Below are 21,293 nucleotides of genomic sequence, written 5' to 3' on the forward strand. Positions count from 1 at the left end.
CAGGAAGAAGAATCGATTTACAAAATGCCTGAAGAAACTTTAGAACAAATTGTAACTAAAGAAATAGATTTTCAAAAGGCTCAACCTCTTGTCGATAAAGAAGAATCGGTAGAAATTATAAAAATAGATCTTAAGAAGGCACCAGTAGAAGAAGAGAGGATATCTATCATCGAAGAGAACGAGAATATCAAAAAGCCGACACAGAAAATCATTAAGACAAAAAAATTACCAAAGAAAAAGGATGAACATGTTAAGGCAATCGAAGAAATAAAACCAGAGAAAATAGTTGAAATGCCAACCAAAGAAATAATTGAGAAAAAGGCACATATAAAAGAAACTGCTGACGTTCTTGAGCAAGTCGTAGAGGAAATTCAAACGGACATGCCAAAAAAAGAAAAGGTTAAAGTTATCGTGGAAGACAAAAAAAATACTGTTACAGTTACAAAAATAGATGCACAGAAATTAATTGTTAAAGTACCTGAAGAAAAAATAGATGTTGAAAAGGAAATAATAGAAACTGTTGAAATACCTGCAACCAAAATAATTGAAAGTCTAAAATTAACAACAGAAGATCAACATAAAAAAATTGATCAGAAACCAATTGAAAAAACTCAAATAATTGCTAAAGAAAATATAGTCGAAATTATTGAAACGCCAATAGAAAAGAAAATAAAGAGAAAAAAGGAAAAGCCTCATGAAGATAATTTGCTACAAGAAATTGTTACAGAAATTATTTTAGATAAGCCACAGATGGAACAAGCTCAAACTATATTTAATACTAGAGAGGGTATCGAAGTTATGCAAATCTTAACAGAATTCTCCGTTGCTAAATTCACAGAAGTTGAAGCTATACCAAGAGAAGCTGCAATGTACGAAATTAAAAAAGAAGAAAGCCCATTAAAGACAATTTTAAGGGAAGAAGTAAACACGATTCCTGTACAGGAACAAATTACCATCGAAATTACTCAAGAAATATTAAACAAAAAACCAAAAGAAGAAAAAATAAAATTGACTATCATACCAAAAGAAGGAATTGAAGTTACTGAAGCGATTCCGGACACTTCCACTGAGGATCTTCTTGAAATGATAAAACCAATAAAAGAGACGATATTTCCAATGAAAGAAGAGGAACCACAAGTTGATATAAAAAAAGTTACTGTAAAGAAACCAAAAAGGATTAAATCAATACACGCAAGTAAACAACAAGATGAAGAAGAAATTGTCGAAGATGTTACATTAGATAATATAACACAAGAAAAAGCGGTAAAAATAATAAATGCAAATGAGAAAATAAAAACTACGAAAATTTCAGAAATTACAACCAATGAAATTGATAATAGTAAAACTCAAGAAGACCGATTAGAGGAAGCAATAGAGGATATAAAAATGAAAAAACCCAAGAAAGAAAAGGCTACAAAGAATGTACTTTTACAAGAAAGTGTCGAAATTTCGGAAGTAACAACAGAAATAGTACCTGAAGAATTCATCACAGAAAAAACATTTGTTGAAGAAGAAGCAAAATCAAGTGTTTTACCAATAGAAAATATTGAAACTACTAAAGTTAATCTAGCTATAGCAGATGTTGAAATAATAAAAAAGAAAAAAATAAAACCTAGCAGGACTGACATTAAAAAAGAAAAAGAAAAAAAATTATTTCCTATCGAAAAAGAAGAGGTCACTCAAGAAAAAATAATACTTAGCCAACCTAAATTAGAACAAATACAAATAGAAAATATTACACCAAAAACTACAGAAGTGACAGAAATAATTCCCAAAGTTAAAATGGAAGATACTTTAAAGGAGAAGAAAAAAGAAAAATCTAAAGATGAATTGAAGGAAGTAAAAACAATATATCCTGAAAAAATGAAGGAATTTGAAAAACCAAAAGAAGAAATTGAGTCTACTGTAGAAGAAAAACCAATAGATCTTAAACCTATCGAGAAAATAAAAGAAAAGAAAGTTATAAAGAAAAAGATGAAAAAAACCGCCAAGAAAGACAACATAGAAGAATGGATAGAACCTGAGTATGAAAGACCTGTACTAGAGCCGATGCCTGAAAAAATTCAATGGGAATCAATAAAAAAAAAGAAAGAAAAGGAAATATTGCCTGAATCTATACAAAAATTAGTTCCACAAAAAATCGAAAGAAAACAAATCAAACCTACAAAATTAAAATATATTGAACCATTGCAAGAAATAGTCCAATTCGGTACAATTAAATTAAAAAAAGCACCAGTTGTTAAGAAAAAAGAAATAATTGAATCAACATTTCCTAAAATCATGTTACGAAGTAGAATTACATTTATCAATGATTATCCAGCACAATTACAAGTACCAAAAGTTACGTACATAGAAAAGAATCCAACACAAGCTGGCATTTTATCTAGAAATACTGATGAAGCATTACAAATTATAAAGAAAAAATATAAAAAACCTAAAATATTAGAGAAAGATTTGGTTAAATTAGAGAAATTAGATAAAGAGTTCAAAGAACTAAAAAAAGTTCCATTGGAACAAATAGAAGATAAATCTATTTATGAACGTACACCAAAGAAGTCGCAGGAAACATTTCAAGAACCACAAAAACTTATTACTGGAAAAGGTGAAATAAAACAAGAACATGAAATTATACCGGAAGAGATAAAACTAAAGAAAATACCGATAAAGAAATTAGAACAAATAACAGAAAACAAAGAAACACCTAAAATAAAAGAATCCGTAGAAGATACATCCTTAAAAAAAGTACAACAACCTCAAGAAATATTTACATATGATGAATTCAAACCAATACAATTTGATAAGCCAGAAATCGAAAAATACATACCTGAAGAATTCGAAATATCCAAGAAACCAAAACCTGAACCTGATTCAAAGCCATATAAACCACTTAAGAGCAAAAAACCTGAACAAGATATGGAGCAAATTCCTCTTATAAAAGGTATACCAAAACCACAAGAACCTAAAGAAGAACCTGAGATCAAATTTCGAATACCAACTTCAGAAAAATCCGAAGATGAACCTAAAATAATCACTTTAAAAGGATGGACAGAAACTAAACCCAAAGAAAAAAGCACAGAAGAACACCCAACGAAGGACAAGACATTACCAACAACGCCAAAAGACACTGATGACTATACAGTAAAACAAAAGAAAAAACCAAAAAAGATTAAAGAGGAAGAAATAAAATCACAGGACAGTAATGAGAATAATATTTCAAAACATATTTCTGAAGAAAACCAAGATATATCTACAGAAGAATTAATTATAAAAAAACCGAGGAAGAAATCAGAACCAAAAGAAAAGCAAGTAGTTATCGAAGAAGTTACGTTGAAAAAGAAACCAAAGAAAAAGCTCGTTACTGAGGAATCTGCTGCTGAAATAACTGTAAAGAAACCAGTCCTAAAAAAGGAAGAACAAATTCCGGAAGAAATCTCTGAAAAAATGTTACTAAAGAAACCAGAACAAGAAATTCCTAAAGAAGAAATTGTTGATGAGGTGACAATTAAGAAACTGGTTGCTGAAGAAGGAAAAGAAGATGTAAAAGGAGTTACCGAAGAAGTTACGTTGAAAAAGAAACCAAAGAAAAAGCCCGCTACTGAGGAATCTGCTGCTGAAATAACTGTAAAGGAACCAGTTCCAGAAGAGAAAGAACAAATTCCGGAAGAAATCCTTGAGAAAGTGGTACTAGAGAAACCAAAACAAGAAATTCCTAAAGAAGAAATTGCTGATGAGGTGACAATTAAGAAACTGGTTGTTGAAGAAGGAAAAGAAGATGTAAAAGAAGTTACCGAAGAAGTTACGTTGAAAAAGAAACCAAAGAAAAAACCCGCTACTGAGGAATCTACTGCTGAGATAACTGTAAAGAAACCAGTTCCACAAGAGAAAGAACAAATTCCGGAAGAAATCTCTGAGAAAGTGGTACTAGAGAAACCAAAACAAGAAATTCCTAAAGAAGAAATTGCTGATGAGGTGACAATTAAGAAACTGATTGTTGAAGAAGGAAAAAAAGATGTAAAAGAAGTTGCCGAAGAAGTTACGTTGAAAAAGAAACCAAAGAAAAAGCACGCTACTGAGGAATCTGCTGCTGAAATAACTGTAAAGAAACCAGTTCCAGAAGAGAAAGAACAAATTCCGGAAGAAATCCTTGAGAAAGTGGTACTAAAGAAACCAAAACAAGAAATTCCTAAAGAAGAAATTGCTGATGAGGTGACAATTAAGAAACTGGTTGTTGAAGAAGGAAAAGAAGATGTAAAAGAAGTTACCGAAGAAGTTACATTGAAAAAGAAACCAAAGAAAAAACCTGCTACTGACGAATCTGCTGCTGAAATAACTGTAAAGAAACCAATTCCAGAAGAGAAAGAACAAATTCTGGAAGAAATCTCTGAGAAAGTGGTATTAGAGAAACCAAAACAAGAAATTCCTAAAGAAGAAATTGCTGATGAGGTGACAATTAAAAAACTGGTCATTGAAGAAGGAAAAGAAGATGTAAAAGAAGTTGCCGAAGAAGTTACGTTGGAAAAGAAACCAAAGAAAAAACCCGCTACTGAGAAATCTGCTGCTGAAATAACTGTAAAAAAACCAGTTCCGGAAGAAAAAGAACAAATGCCGGAAGAAATCTCTGAGAAAGTGGTACTAAAGAAACCAGAACAAGAAATTCCTAAAGAAGAAATTGCTGATGAGGTGACAATTAAAAAACTGGTTGCTGAAGAAGGAAAAGAAGATGTAAAAGAAGTTACCGAAGAAGTTACGTTGAAAAAGAAACCAAAGAAAAAACCCGCTACTGAGGAATCTGCTGCTGAAATAACTGTAAAGAAACCAGTTCCAAAAAAGGAAGAACAAATTCCAGAAGAAATCTCTGAAATAGTAATACTAAAGAAACCAGAACAAGAAATTCCTAAAGAAGAAATTACTGATGAGGTGATAATTAAGAAACTGATTGCTGAAGAAGGAAAAGAAGATGTAAAAGAAGTTACCGAAGAAATTACGTTGAAAAAGAAACCAAAGAAAAAGCTCGTTACTGAGGAATCTGCTACTGAAATAACTGTAAAGAAACCAGTCCTAGAAAAGGAAGAACAAATGCCGGAAGAAATCTCTGAAAAAGTGGTACTAAAGAAACCAAAACAAGAAATTCCTAAACAAGAAATTGCTGATGAGTTGATAATTAAGAAACTGATTGCTGAAGAAGGAAAAGAAGATGTAAAAGAAGTTACCGAAGAAGTTACGTTGAAAAAGAAACCAAAGAAAAAGCTCGTTACTGAGGAATCTGCTGCTGAAATAACTGTAAAGAAACCAGTCCTAGAAAAGGAAGAACAAATGCCGGAAGAAATCTCTGAAAAAGTGGTACTAAAGAAACCAAAACAAGAAATTCCTAAAGGAGAAATTGCTGATGAGGTGACAATTAAGAAACTGGTTATTGAAGAAGGAAAAGAAGATATAAAAGAAGTTACCGAAGAAGTTACGTTGAAAAAGAAACCAAAGAAAAAGCCCGCTATTGAGGAATCTGCTGCTGAAATAACTGTAAAGAAACCAGTTCCAAAAAAGGAAGAACAAATTCCAGAAGAAATCTCTGAAATAGTAATACTAAAGAAACCAGAACAAGAAATTCCTAAAGAAGAAATTGCTGATGAAGTGACAATTAAGAAACTGGTCGTTAAAGAAGGAAAAGAAGATGTAAAAGAAGTTACCGAAGAAGTTACGTTGAAAAAGAAACCAAAGAAAAAGCTCGCTACTGAGGAATCTACTGCTGAAATAACTGTCAAGAAACCTATTTCAAAAGAAAAAGAACAAATGCTAGAAGAAATCTCTGAAAAAGTAATATTAATGAAACCAAAAGAAAAGTCTTTCAAGGAAGAAGTTTCCGACGAAGTGACAATTAAGAAACACATTGTCGAAGAAAGAAAAGAAGATGTACCTGAAGAAATTACAGAAACCACTGCAGATATATTATTGAGAGAAAACGAACCAATACCAAAAACCAAAGATGAAGTTACAGAAGAACTAATAATTCAGAAAATTGAGATTATAAAACAACCTGAGGAAGTAATTGAAGAATTTACTTTAAAACGCAAACCACCGAAAAAAGTTCCGAAACCAATTGAAGAAATTTATGAAGATATCACTTTACGTAAATTACGACCAAAGAAAAAGTCAATACTGGATATTAAAGAAGTTACTGAAGTAGAGAATGTAACATTTAAACCACGTACTACAAAAAGAAAAGAGGATGTAGAGCAAGAATTTAAAATATCACTGAATACATATGAGGAAGAAGACATTTCTATGTCCGGTAAAGTGCGTCTAAAGCCAAAAAGACGGCCGCTTACATATTCTGAAGAGACTGGGGAAGAAACAATCAAAATTATCAAAGAAATCATCAATGAATCGGAAGAAGAAGGGAGAGAAGAATACAGCATCGATGAGCTTGATATCGACGAAATGAATATACCATTGAGACGAAAGAAGAAAGAACAAAAAGCTCCATATATTGTAGAAGAAATTGAAGATGATATTAAACTGCAATTAAATCGTGATAGAAAATATTCATACGAGGAAGCCGATGCCGAATCTTTGGCGATGAAGTTGAAGAGCAAGAGACCTGTTTCCACATTCGAAGAAGGTTTGCAGATGGCATACATTCATGCCTTATTAGCATCTACAATTAAATTAATAGAATACGCTTATAATAATAATAATGTATTTTAATAGTTATTTTAACCCTTTAAGAATGAGTATATATGTTTAATTTTCGTGCTTTGCTTTTTCTTTCCTTCACCTAATTGTTGTATTTAAAAAAATTTTTTTGCCTATCTCCTTAAATTTTTCGCTGCATATGAAAAGTGCGTATGAAAAGCATATCGGTTATACATTAGTAGTTACACATTTTAATTATACCTTTTAATATAATAACCAGCGATTTATTTACATAATTAATATAAAAATATTCCATATTCAGAACAGAATAGAACAAAATAGTACATGAGCAAACAGATTCTCTGCTTATTTAAAAACTATATTCGCCTAAAAAACTTTGCTATGTTGTAATTGTACTATAGTTATAAGTTTCCATTTTATTTTGATATTTATTTAATATTTATATGTAATATTGCAGAAAAAGCTTCTCTCAGTATTACTAAAAAAGAGGAAATCTCCGAAGAAGGTTCGCTTTAATGATATTTATTTACATTAATGTAAAATAAAATAATATTTTTTGTTATATTCTATTTTGAATAACTTATTAATGGTTTTCAGTCGAGGAACTTGAATATGTTGTTCGTGAAGGTGATACAATGTTTTCAATTTGTTCTTATATTGCTGAAACAGAAGAAGCTATTAATTTAGTAGAAGGGGAAAAAGTTTATATTATTGGTAAGATCTCTGCTTAATAAAATGTTACTACCACAAATTTACTTTCATACATATTCCATAGATACCATATATATATATATATATATATATATATATACAGGGTGTTTCTTTTAACTCGACCATCTAAAATATCTCCGTTGTTTTTGATGATACTAGAAAATACTACAGGGAAAAGTTGTTCGATTGAAAGGGACACATATTATGACGAGTAAAATTTTTCTCATGGTCATAGTTTTTGAGATTTCTAGGTCATCGCGATTTTTTTAAATGGAATAGCATATTTTCATTAATGTAGTAATGCAATTCATAAAAAAACAAATTCAACCATATAAGATATGTTGTCCTTCAGATGACTTTGGACATAAAAAATTACATTTATATGGGAGAAAGAAAAGTTAACATATTTAAGTGTTTTCAATGAAGATATTTATTTACTTTATTTTAAAAGTTCGAATGATTGCCATTAACTTCCATACATTTTTGAATGCGATAAATAAATGATTGTTTCGCACTTTCAATAATTTCGATTATAAAAGAAATGACTGAACGAATTTATCAAATGTACGTCTGGATGAACAATGACGATCAGGATATTTTTCTGAATGCAATTGTGTAGCTCGCACTGAGTTTCGGCCTGATTTTCCATAAATTAAAATCATTTCTATTTTCTCTTCTTGAATATACATACTTTTGTTGATATTCATATTATGTGCCTCTCGAAACCAAACAACTTTTGTTTAATACTTTTCCTTCTATTGTTAAAAACAAGCGAGTTATTCAGGTGACCTGTTTTAAACAGGTGCCTCATCCTATATATACTATACACATACATGTACACAATTGTTAGAATATCTTTTATTAATAATTACTTTCCACAGATTATACTAATCAGGACTGGTGGTTTGTAAAGAAACATGTGACTGAAGAAAAAGGTTGGGTACCGATGCAATATTTATTAGATGAAACACGTTACACTATTTATTTGCAACATAAATTGCATGAAAAGATTGACAGATTGCCAATCTTTGAGAGTAAGTAATTTATTTACGAAATTGCAGAAATTTGATAAAACAATGCCGTTTGCTAAATTTATTTATCACATAGCAATTTTTTCATAATATGCACTTACAATTTGAAATTTAATATAAAAACTTTTAAAATATTCATATATATTTAATCATTTTAGAACCTATCCCTGGAGATAAAGCCTTAGCACCACGATTTATTGAAAAATTACAACCAATTCATACATTAGATGGTTACACCGTGCAATTCGAATGTCAAGTAGAAGGCATACCAAGACCACAAATAACTTGGTTCCGCCAGACCGCTATTATCAAACCATCTACTGATTTTCAAATATACTATGATGAGGATAATGTTGCTACTTTAATAATCAGGGAAGTCTTTCCCGAAGATGCCGGCACTTTTACCTGCGTTGCAAAAAATGCTGCAGGATTTGCGTCCAGTACTACTGAGCTTATCGTGGAAGCTCCTTTGTCAGATCACGGATCAGATATTACTGGTCTCTCGAGAAAAAGTCTTTCGAGGTACGCATTTCTTATTTTTTCGGATAAATTACTTTGATTAAAATCATCCATTATTTTTTTTAGTATATCTTATTGTAGTTGGATATAGAGATGGGTAGTTCGCGAACGAAAGGTTTAAATGAACGAATCTTTTACGTGAACCAGATGAACTAGTTCACAATTGAGGGGTTGAATTCTATAAGGGGATACATGTGGATTTCGCGGGATAAGTATTGTCCACAGGACTAATTTTGGACATTGCTCTAATTTCAATTTTGATTCTTGTAGAAAATTTCGAGAGGGTAACCACTTAATGTAATCGTGGGATAGAGTTCCTGAAATCAATATAAGATTCATATAAAATCCTTTTGTATAATCCGATAATTACATATGCAATTACAAGGAATAATTGTATAATATCAGATATAATCATTTATTTTACTAAATAACTTTATATACAGGGTGTCATTAACCGAGCGAATCACCTTTCAGGAGCAGGTAGAGTAGACCGAACTGAGTCGAAAAGTCTTATACCATTTTTCAGTTGACGCAATATTTACGAGATATTAGACCTTAAATATAACCGAATAAGCGCGTTCGTCCGGTCTACTACTACCGAATATTCGCCATCGTTAGCTTGGCACGCGGGGAGTGGAAAACATCTCTCGCCGCGAACACCGCCGCGAGCCTCTAAACTCGGACGACACGCCTCAGATCATCCCCGCGCCTCGCGACCCGCGGGCGTAGAGAGTGATTGAGAGGCGTACACGCTTGGCAGTAGTAGGCCGGACGAACGCGCTTATTCGGTTATATTTAAAGTCTAATATCTCGTTAAATATTGCGTCAACTGGAAAAAGGTCTAAGACTTTTAGACACAGTTCGGTCTACTCTACCTGCTCCTGGAAGGTGATTTGCTCGGTTAATGACACCCTGTATATAGTGAAGAAAATTATTTTTCATCAGATGAAATCGTATGAAATCAAACAAAAACATGTAATCTGTGGGACAATATTACAGCTAGTGGTTACCCCCTCGAAATTTCATAGCGCATCTTTTTTGTCTTTAAATCAAATTTGTAACTTTTTTTGTTTTCAAGTTATAAACAAAAAAAGTAATTTTTTAAAATAAAAATATTTTAATAGATTTTTGTGTTCAACTCGCCATATCTCAGCCAAATATGAGTATATTTCTTTGAAATTTTAACAGGATAAACTTCAATATGTTTCTCGAAATATAGAGCATATAAGAAGATTTCGAAACATTTCACAGCCAAATACCGAATTTTTCAAAATATTCCTCTCACATTCGTAGTTTTATTCATACATAAAAGTTATTGTACGAATTTTAGATTTGTCAACTTTTACCGCTATTATAATTTTGTTTATTAATTAATGAAGTTTTTTGGAAAGTTTTAGCTCTTTAAATATTATGGTTGTAAAGTAATAACGATTTATATGTCGATCCGATTACGTAGCACGCTGCGCGCAACGCGAAAGTTCGAGTCGTTCACTTCCGTGAAACGTAGAATAGTTATTTCATTGCATACAATGGAAAGGAGTATGTTTATATTCGCTAATAGATTAAAAAATACGCTATTGTGATCAATTTTTATTGATAATTTTTATTCATATGATACTTGTAGCGATGCGCTTAGCGTATACGGTTATGTCTACCCGCTACTGGTACATGAGTCACCGATCGGCCGTCGCTGTCGGCCTCTGTCGGTGCGGCGCCAGGGATCGCAAGAGAGAGGTTGAAGTCGTGACTCTGTATATAATTTATGTGCACGTTTATTATAGCTATGTACAGATATATACAAAGATGGTAGGTCTTGGTATTTTATGGTGGCCCTGAAAAGGGCCGTTTGGCTTCCTCCTCACTTAGAGGGGCTTCGCTCCTTGTAGGTGAGCGGTGGCTGCGTATGCGTCCACTTGGTGGTGCGCCGCTTCGCACTTACTCGCTCGCAGTAAGTGAGCGAGGGCTGTGTCGCGGTCCTCTTTACCGGGCCCCAGTAGTTCGCGTTCTCGTCTCCGGTTTGGTTGGTGGTCTCCCACTCGGATCCAGAGGACGGCTCCTGTTGTCCCGCTGGTGGAGGCGCCTGCAGGTATCGTGGCGAAGTGTATCGGCGCACTCTGAGGTCCCACGGGTGTAGGCAGTACCTCGGTGGCCTAGTCCTGGCAGGCGGCGGTATGTCCAGCCGGTGCAACTTCCAGGCGGCAAGCTGGAGGGTCACCTTTCGCACGGAGGTCGGCTCTGGTCCCTGCTGACCGGTCGACTGTATCGACGACTCGGGCGGAGACTGTGATGCGTTGCCCAGTTGGTGTTGCCGTCTTGGTGGGCGCCGGAGCAATCCTATAGCCTCCACTGGCCGGATCCTGGGTGTCGTCGCTTGTAGTTGGCGGCGGCGCAGGAGCTGCTGGCGTAGACGCTGGATCAGCGAGGCTCCTCTCTGCCGGGCTGGCTGCTGCGGCGGCTGCCGCTGCGGAGGCTGCGCTGTCCGCTGCTGCGGAGGCTGCGATGGCTGCTGCTGTCGAGGTTGCGATGGCTGCTGCGGCTGAGGCTGCGATGGCTGCTGCGGCTGAGGCTGCGACGGCTGCTGCGGCTGAGGCTGCGACGGCTGCTGCGGCTGAGGCTGCAATGGCTGCTGCTGTCGAGGCTGCGGTGGTTGCTGCGGCTGAGGCTGCGATAGCTGCTGTAGCTGCGATAGCGGCGGTAGCTGCTGTTGCTCGGTAGACCGTAGCTGCGTTAAAAATTGCCGGGTATAGCCCTGCATGCCGCTGCTCGGTGTTCGTTGATCGGTTCGGCGCCTTATCTATAAGGGCTCTGAACCGATTCTTCGCACGCGATAACATTATCGGCGCTAGCCCTCTGGTGGGCGTACCGTGGTAGTTGCGCGTCGCGCAGTATTTGCGTGCGGTCGCGTGCTACGGGCGCTTGTATGGTCGAGTGCTACAGGCGCTTGGATGTTCCCCCCGAGCGCTTGACGAAAGGTAGCTGCTCGGTGGGTTTTCGTTAGTGCGACTGATAAGAGTCGCCACAATACTCTAATTCTTATGTTGTAACTGTAAATAATTAAAAAGTTGAAAAAGATTTTAAGAGCCCTTAAATATATTATATTTTGATACATTATTGATATCCTTGTTTCGCGGAAGCGAAGGGTTCGAACTTTCGCGTTGCGCGCAGCGCGCTACGTAATCGGATCGACATATAAATCGTTATTACATTACAACCATAATATTTAAAGAGCTAAAATTTTCCAAAAAAACTTCCTTAATTAATAAACAAAATTGTAGTACCAGTAAAAGTTAACAAATCGAAAATTCGTACGATAACTTTTGTGATCGAATGAATAAAACTACGCATGCGAAAGAAATATTTTGAAAAATTCGGCATTTGGCTGTGAAATTTTTCGAAAACTTCTTATATGCTCTATATTTCGAGAAACATATTGAAGTTTATCCTGTTAAAATTTCAAAGGAATATATTCATATTTGGCTGAGATATGTATGGCGAGTTGAACACAAAAATCTATTGAAATTTTTTTATTTAAAAAATTACTTTTTTTGTTTATAACTTGAAAACAGAAAAGGTTACAAATTTGATTTAAAGACAAAAAATATGCGCTATGAAATTTTCGGTAATTGTTTACTTTAGGGGACCCAGCTGTGATGACCTTGATCTTGACATATGTTGTCAAGGTCATAGTTCTGAGCAACTTTGTCTTAACCCATTAAGGACCAAATGTACATAAATTTAACATGAAGTTTGACAGTACTTTTTTGTATTAAAACGCAATGAAAAAATTTTTGGAATGGACGTTTTTTACTGCCCAAACCCCGCTCTTTCGAATGGTGTATCGCAAATTGCTGCAAATTTAAAAATAAACAAACTGCGAGCATTTATTTAACAAAAATCACGATTTTTTTAAGTTTTCTTTTCACTTATCGTAATTTTTTTATCATTACCCGTATCAGAATACCTCAGATGGGTATAAATTTCGCGTCAAAAATGTTTGGGCTAGAAGGTACAAGTAATGAAAAAAGAATTTTTTCAAAATGGCGGCTCAAAAATGGCTACGAAAGTCGATTTTTTTTTCAAAATCATAGTCGCGTGTACTCAATCGACTGACTCGAATGAAATCACTTTAAACTTGGTACCCGGAGGTTTTTAGGGTCGCTGATTCCGAATTTGAAGTTAGTTTTTCAAAATTCAAAATGGCGGATCCAATATGGAGGACGAATTTATGGAAATCGATCGAAATTACTTCAAATTTGGTACTTATTTTTTTTTTTGAGTCGCTGGTTACAAATTTCATGTTGCTTGATGTTTAAAATTCAATTTTGTTATTTCAATTTGACGATAACATTGTTTTTTGTAAATATTACATAATTCTTAGCCATCAAAATAATTGAAATATTGATAACGTTACCCGAGTCTCACCTGGTGGAGATAATTAAATTTTAAACATCAAACAACATGAAATTTGTAACCAGCGACTCAAAAAAAAATAAGTACCAAGTTTGAAGTAATTTCGATCGATTTCCATAAATTCGTCCTTCATATTAGATCCGCCATTTTGAATTTTGAAAAACTAACTTTAAATTCGGAATCAGTGAGCCCAAAAACCCCCGGGTACCAAGTTTGAAGTAATTTCGATCGATTTCCATAAATTCGTCCTCCATATTGGATCCGCCATTTTGATTTTTGAAAAACTAACTTCAAATTCGGAATCAGCGACCCTAAAAACCTCCGGGTACCAAGTTTAAAGTGATTTCATTCGAGTCAGTCGATTGAGTACACGCGACTATGATTTTGAAAAAAAAATCGACTTTAGTAGCCATTTTTAAGCCGCCATTTTGAAAAAATTCTTTTTTTATTACTGCTACCTTCTAGCCTAAACATTTTTGACGCGAAATTTATACCCATCTGAGATATTCTGATACGGATAATAATAAAAAAAATTACGATAAGTGAAAAGAAAACCTAAAAAAAATCGTGATTTTTGTTAAATAAATGCTCGTAGTTTGTTTATTTTTAAATTTGCAGCAATTTGCGATACACCATTCGAAAGAGCGGGGTTTGGGCAGTAAAAAACGTCCATTCCAAAAATTTTTTCATTGCATTTTAATACAAAAAAGTACTGTCAAACTTCATGTTAAATTTATATACATTTGGTCCTTAATGGGTTAACAACTAGGTGACTCTTATAATTTTTGAGATATTCAGACTCAATAGTCTGGACTATTGTATACTATCAATAGTTAATATTATGCGTATTCAATAGTCCAGAATACAGTAAGTTCCGCTCCTACTCGCAGGGGGGCTCCACTACTGTTAAAAATAACCCAACCCATTTAGTGGTGTATCGAAGCTGTCGCTTCGCGTAGAAGGTTGAAATCCATGCACAACAGTACAGGCATATGACTTTCTATGCGAACATACTTCTATGGTTGTACCATTGCGCATAAATTTCGACTTTCTACGCGAAGCGACAGCTACTATACATCACTAAATGGGTTGGGTTAGATTATTTTTAACAGTAGTGGAGCCCCCCTCTTGCGGGGGGGGAGCAGAACCTATTGTATTCATGCGTACAGTCGTACACTTTACAATATAAAGCGACATGGAAGTTGCGAGCTCATTCGCAGAAGAAAAGGTGGAGTAAGAGTTGCTTCGCTTCGCATGAATACAGTAGGTTTCACTTTTCACATTTCAAAATAACTTCAACGCTTAATATCTCAAAAACTATAACAGACCGCCACCTAGTTGTTACGGCAAAGTTGCTCGGAATCACGGCCTTGATAATGTCAAGGTCAAGGTTATAGGACCTGGGTCCCCTAAAGTGAACAATTACCAAATTTTCTACAAGAATCAGTCATCAAAATTTAAATTAGAGCGATGTCCAAAATTAGCCCTGCGGACAATACTTATTCCACGAAATCCACGGGTATCCCCTTATAAAATCAGGCCTCTCAATTCTCAAATTATGTAGATCAACTACTTTATCAATCAACGACAAATGTCAAACTGGCAACTGAAACAATTAGGCCTGTTCTACAATACGTCGTATGTCGGCGTCGGATGTCGTGACGTAAAAAATTAACCAATCAGGGTCGATTTTTTTCAACTGTGATTGGCCAATTTCTTACGGCATACGACAACGGCTCCCGACTTATTGTAGAACGGACTTTATTAAAGTACAATTTCACAAGCTGCTCAAACTAGCTGTTTCAGTGACAAAAAGGATCCAAATTGACGTTTGATATTCGTCAATTTTGACTTTTTTTATCGCTGAACTGTTTGACTAGCTCGTGAAAATCTACCGTTATGCGTCAGGCAAAAGTGTGTGCTGTAACTAATAGTCTATAGACTATCTCTATGCATACGTTCGAAGCTAATTGTAATATCAAGAAATCAGTCTCATAACTGGCCATTACGATGGCTAATCAGGACGCTTAACACCGGTCGCACTTCTTTGATAAATCTAGAACTCTAACTCAAGCCATTAATGCGTACCCAGTAATACAACGCATGTGAAAAATTTTGGGCGAGTAGTTCGCGACGAACTGTTTTGACGAACGGATCTTTTCAGTGAACTAGTTCGTATTAACTAGTTCACTAAAAAGAATGGTTTTTCCCATCTCTAATGTTGGATAGTCCTGCTGTACCCTATTTATATTCGTGCGAGGTGATCTTGCTTCCGAGTTATTGCTTAACCGCGTAGCCCTCATGAGGCGGCGGTCGGAACTCGCGCCGGGTGGGCGTCGAGTCCGGCGCCACGCAAACGCCGACACTAGCGCTTCAGGGATGGCGCCGATCGAGCGCATGCACAGGCGACTCAAATTATGACGATTCAGCCGCCACAAAGTGCAATATGAAAAATTAGTTTCCGAGAAATAAGGGAAAGAGTATCTTTTTAGAAGACCAATGTCAGTATTAACGGCTATCTTCTATTACATAATAATTACAGTATACAAAACATGCGTAATATTCAAAGACACGATAGTGTCTAGACGCTTAGAAAACATGTAGCGTGCATAGTACAAGATCGACCGTGTATTTTTAATAATTATACATATATTATCTAATGAATACTATATTTATGTTTTACAAACCTTATACTTTTTATATATATAATACAATAAAATATAAAAATTATAATTATAACTATTTATTTTAATTATAATTATAACTTTTATATTATATTGTATTATATTTTGTTTTCTAATTATATAAGTCTTAATTATTATTTTTGAATTATTTAGAGAATCATCTTTAGCCGATATATTAGAGGGTATACCACCTACATTTTCCCGAAAGCCAAAAGCGAAATATGTACATGAAGGTGATGATGTAATACTGGAATGTCGATTAGTCGCTATACCGGAACCAGAAATAACATGGCACCATAAAGACATACCAGTAGTTAGTCAACAGAACATTAATATTGCATTTGAAAGTGATATGCATATGTACTGCAGTGTTATAAGCTTCACTAAAATTCAAAAGAAGCAAGAGGGAAGATATAAAATAATTGCTAAAAACAGAGAAGGCGAGGCTACTATCGAGATCCCTATAAAGGTTAGTCGACAATATATTTATAAATACATGTTTACACATAACGTATAATTAATACATCTTCTGATGGAACAGGTGAAAACTGGAAAGAGTGAACCACCTGAAATTTTAGAACCATTACAATCCTATATAGTTAAAGAAGGTGAGACTGTTGTTTTATCGACTCAAATAGTCGGTAATCCATCACCGAAAATAACATGGTACAAAGACGGAAAACCAGTAAAGGACTCGCAATTAAAGCAAGACGGACATGTTAATACATTAAACTTGATCCAACCTCAATTAGTAGATAGTGGAGAATATTCGGTTACAGCTATCAATGATATAGGCAAAGTTGAAACTCGGGCTACATTGACTGTTGAGAGTAAGATCAATAACCTCTTTGCATTGCAACATTTCAATGTTTCGCTTTAAGACTATAACATATAAAAAATGTAAGGAGTAAGAAATGAATAGTAAACAAATTAACATTTTTTGTACTCGCTACTGCTGACCTCATCATAATACGTATTTCTACTGTGCATAGGCACCGGCTACAGGGGAGCATAGTAGTTTTGGCCTCCCAATAATTTTTTTACAATCGCAAATAATTTCTGTAATCAACACTGCAAGAAAGCGACGACCACATCACGTAATACGCTATATATAATGTTGGCGCGGCGAATTAAAACCTCGTGTACGGAATCAATAACGAGTTTTGCTAATTATAGTTTGTTTGCTACAGCAGGAACGACATATAGCAAATTTATTGCCAGAGTTGGTGAAGTTTGAAAAAATAATTTTAACGATTCCTGTAAGTACATGTACAGCCGAGTGTTCATTTTCTTCCTTAAGGGGATGCTAAAGTCGTCCTGTTTTATCATAATTCTATTTGAAGAGAAATATCCGAATTGGCTTTACGGATTGCAAAATCCTTTCACAGAATAAAAGTACGCATGAAAAACTATACTGGAAACCCTAATTTCACTAGAAAATCGGAAAAAAAAATTCACTTTTTCTGACACGTACAGCTGTCACTTGAAGTTAACACACATTCACTTAATATAAAAGTTTTAGAGATCGCAGATTGCAAATAAGCGTCTTGCAGTATTGAAATGACTTGTACGAACAATCCTGAGTTTGCGGAACCAAGATTAAATGCGTAGAAAAAAATATTTCTTTTCAAATAGAAATCACGATCTATGCGAGGATTCGGAACGTCAACAGAGTTTGACAGAGCAAAAATTGCGTTTAAAAGTAGTTGCGCCGTCTTGAAATAGATGGTGTTGTAGAGCATCAGTAAAAACAGGTATTGAACGTGATCCTACTTTGCCAGAAAAAGTGAATTTTTTAATTTTTTTCCGATTTTATAGTGAAATTAGGGTTTCCAGTATAGTTTTTCGTGCGTACTTTTATTCTGAAAAAGGATTTTGCAATCCGTAAAGCTAATTCGGATCTTTCTCCTCAAATATAATCGTAATAAAACAGGACGACTTTAGAATCAGCTTAAAGAGATTATTAACGTATATACGAAGTTCTGTAACGCAACAAAGATTAAAATATTTAAATATTTTACATATACATGTAGAAACAATGCAATTAGATGTAAATGCTGTTGCAAATGAATCTATAAACCGCACTGAAAATTGGCGCGCTAACTTCGTACTCGGAATAGAAAGACTGCGTACGTAGAAGTAATATTATGTACATACACTGTAATGAAAGTATCGCAATAGGTCTGTTCGCCTTGTTTACGATTTGCTTAAGCGGGGAGTACAGACTTTTGCATAACGCATAAACCATATACATAAAGAATTTGATTGGTCCATTGACTCATGCATAAGAAAATGGGCCAATGAAATTCCGTATGCATATGCTTTATGCGTTATGCAAAAGTCTGTGTTTCTCGCCTTACACTTTTACACTTAAAATGAGATAAATATATATATTCGTCGAAGAGAAAAAAACAAAGATGTTTAGTGTAAAAAGTGTAAAGCCCAAGACACAATGCGAGGGAATAGTGATAACAATAGGAATAACACAGTTTCAACTTATCAAAAATCGGATATACCGAAATACACAGTTTTTGATAGGTTGAAACTGTGTTATCGCTATTACTTCCCTCGCATTGTGTCTTGGGCTTAAGCAAGACAAACAGACCAAATATCAGTAAATGTAATGTAAGTACCGAGAAAGAAAAGATCGGGAAAAAAAAATTTCTTTGACATCCTTTTTCGGCCCCCTCCCCCCTCATATTTTTCACAAGTCGGTGCCTATGCTGCTGTGATTATTTACTGCTCACATTTTATTTATCACGCCTTACGTCTTTTTATGTGCCATAAGACTGTCGCATACACTTTTAGTAACAACGCTAAAGCGAATCTTGCATAACGCATAATACATAACGTATAAGAAAATGGACCAATCTTCATTTCTTTCCTTTCTGTGAAATAAGAGACTCTGATTAATTGATTAAATAGCATTAATAGCAATTAATAGCATTTTTCACTGATTGCACTAGTGCGCACTGAGTGAGCACTTGACGAGAGCAGCGTGTTCACTGAACGTTTTGATGCGCATGTAAACGGTGCGCGCTGTTTCACTGAAAATCCTAGTGCCGCATTTTTGCACATTAGTGCATGAATTCAGCACGAGCTCTGAGAGACAATGCCAGGTCAATACAATATAGCTGAGCGAGATGATCAATTAGTATTTGGACTGCTAGATTTACTTTCTTTATTATCTAACAGTGATAAAGAGGAATTATTTCCAAAGTTTCGCGAAAAGTTCCAAAGATCAAAAATTTTGTTGAAGTGGTGAAACAACCTAATTTCCGCGCGGATCAGCTCGTCGTAAATTTCGCTAGTCGCGAAAAAAGTTCGCACGGGAAGAGAGAATGCAGAAACTAATAATTAGACAGTAATCTAAGACCAGAGACAGAAACGTTTATTGCGTGTATCGTGTATATTTACAAATGTGTGTGTATGTGTGCGTGTGTGTGTGTGAATGATAAACAGGTGTGTGTCGTGTGTCGGTGTACGCAGGTGTATGTGTGTCGTGTCGAGACGGCAAGTAGACGAGACGGATACAAGACGCGTACAGAAAAACAACAAAGCGCAGATAGAAAAACGAAAATATTACGGATGGCATGAACAGAAAAACTAGAAATGTAAATTACGGCGCGAGTACGGCGGATAACGCGTGGGGATCTTTAAATCCCAATACGGGCGCGGAAATCGCGGACGCGGAGTATACGCCAGCGGCGGAAGACGGTCGCGGCGCGGATGACGCGGTGGGCGTTCCCTCTATGCAATGAGGGACGCTTCGCGGATTGTAGAAGGCACAGATACTCCAGCGCCCGACTGCCAAGAACGCTTAGCGGAGGCGAAGAACACTTCACCCCCTTTTCTCGTCGGTGCGCTAAGTCTAGGATACTGGCGTACGGCTGTCAAGAACGCTTGACGGAGGCAAAGAACGCTTTACCCCCTTTTCGCGTCGTACGGCCAGCGGATCAGGAAATTTGGTGATCGACTGTCAAGGACGCTTGACGGAGACCAAGAACACTTGATCCCCTTTTCGCGTCGGATCACCGGAGCTAGGATTCGGTGCGGAGTTCGTAATGGAGCTGCGGTTAGGATAGAAGAGAGCTCCCAGAGCAATAATTAAGCGTTATATACTAATTATTGCTCCCGCTCGTTTGATTACGGTCTTTTCCGTTATCGCTTGGCGGTCGGCAATTCCTGCGGAGGGGATTGTCGATCGGCGATGTTCGGTCGCGTTCGGTCGGAGCGGCGGATAGCGCGAAGCGCAGATCGTTCGGCGATCTTCGGACGCGTTCGTTCGGAGCGGCGATAGTTACTGTCGACGGCGGTAATTCTAATATCGCGAAATATGAAATGTTTCTGGCGGCTGGTATCGTCGGAACGATGCATTGCGGAGTGCATCGTTACATATTAACTGTACCATGTCTGGAATAAAAGAATATAAATATAAATCAATAATCCGAATCAATCGAAAAATATCAACTCAAAAATAGGAAGAGAAAAATTAATAAATTATTTTAATCATAACTCTAACGGGTCAAACAGAATCGAATACTAATCAATTAATTAATTAGATATGGAAATAATACTTTAAACTTACATTTTTTCTAGCAGCTGATTATCCGCACTGAGGTCTGTATTTACAGACAGCGTATCTAGTGTTCGCTGCCCAGCGCATGTCACGGCTCTTTGAACGCTTGATTTTAATTTTGCCCTATTTGTGACTCCATGGTTAGTGACTGGTGCATTGGATCGAATGTATCACCATGTATCACTTAGTGACCGACGCACATGATAATCATAACTCTAACGGGTCAAACAGAATCGAATACTAATCAATTAATTAATTAGATATGGAAATAATACTTTAAACTTACATTTTTTCTAGCAGCTGATTATCCGCACTGAGGTCTGTATTTACAGACAGCGTATCTAGTGTTCGCTGCCCAGCGCATGTCACGGCTCTTTGGGGATTGCGTCCTCTGATCACCAAATTATCACTTTTAATTTTGAACAGACTAGCCTGCATGTTGATATTAGCAATATTGTTAACTAAATTATTGATGTTCTCCATTTTGTTTTTTTTTTGCTCTTCTTTTATAGACACGATAATTGACTGAACTGACAGAATAGCGTTTAAGAGACTGATGGACCGCGGGGATGATCGAGAATTTATACTGAAGTTGTACGTGATAAAATGACATTTTAAAAGAGACCGCAGCATCAACATTTTCAAAGTTCAGTGTCTCCATGCAAAAGTGCAATGCCTCGGCTAAAGATTTATATCTTAGTCAAAAAA

General features: G+C 35.8%; 1 protein-coding gene across 4 annotated transcripts in view; it reads left to right on the top strand.

Moving 5' to 3' along the window:
• Nucleotides 1–21,293, top strand: part of LOC108780089 (titin) — a 65,771-nt gene that overhangs the window by 20,934 nt on the left and 23,544 nt on the right. For all 4 annotated transcript variants that reach the window (XM_018547679.1, XM_018547680.1, XM_018547682.1 and 1 more), the window contains 7 exons: nucleotides 4–6,616; nucleotides 7,109–7,156; nucleotides 7,249–7,365; nucleotides 8,244–8,396; nucleotides 8,552–8,915; nucleotides 16,160–16,475; nucleotides 16,548–16,836. In XM_018547679.1, coding sequence (XP_018403181.1) covers nucleotides 4–6,616; nucleotides 7,109–7,156; nucleotides 7,249–7,365; nucleotides 8,244–8,396; nucleotides 8,552–8,915; nucleotides 16,160–16,475; nucleotides 16,548–16,836 — 7,900 coding nt within the window. The remainder of the gene's footprint in view (nucleotides 1–3; nucleotides 6,617–7,108; nucleotides 7,157–7,248; nucleotides 7,366–8,243; nucleotides 8,397–8,551; nucleotides 8,916–16,159; nucleotides 16,476–16,547; nucleotides 16,837–21,293) is intronic.

This window comes from Cyphomyrmex costatus, unplaced genomic scaffold (genome assembly GCF_001594065.2).
Source record: "Cyphomyrmex costatus isolate MS0001 unplaced genomic scaffold, Ccosl1.0 scaffold67, whole genome shotgun sequence".
Taxonomy (NCBI): Eukaryota; Metazoa; Arthropoda; class Insecta; order Hymenoptera; family Formicidae; genus Cyphomyrmex; species Cyphomyrmex costatus.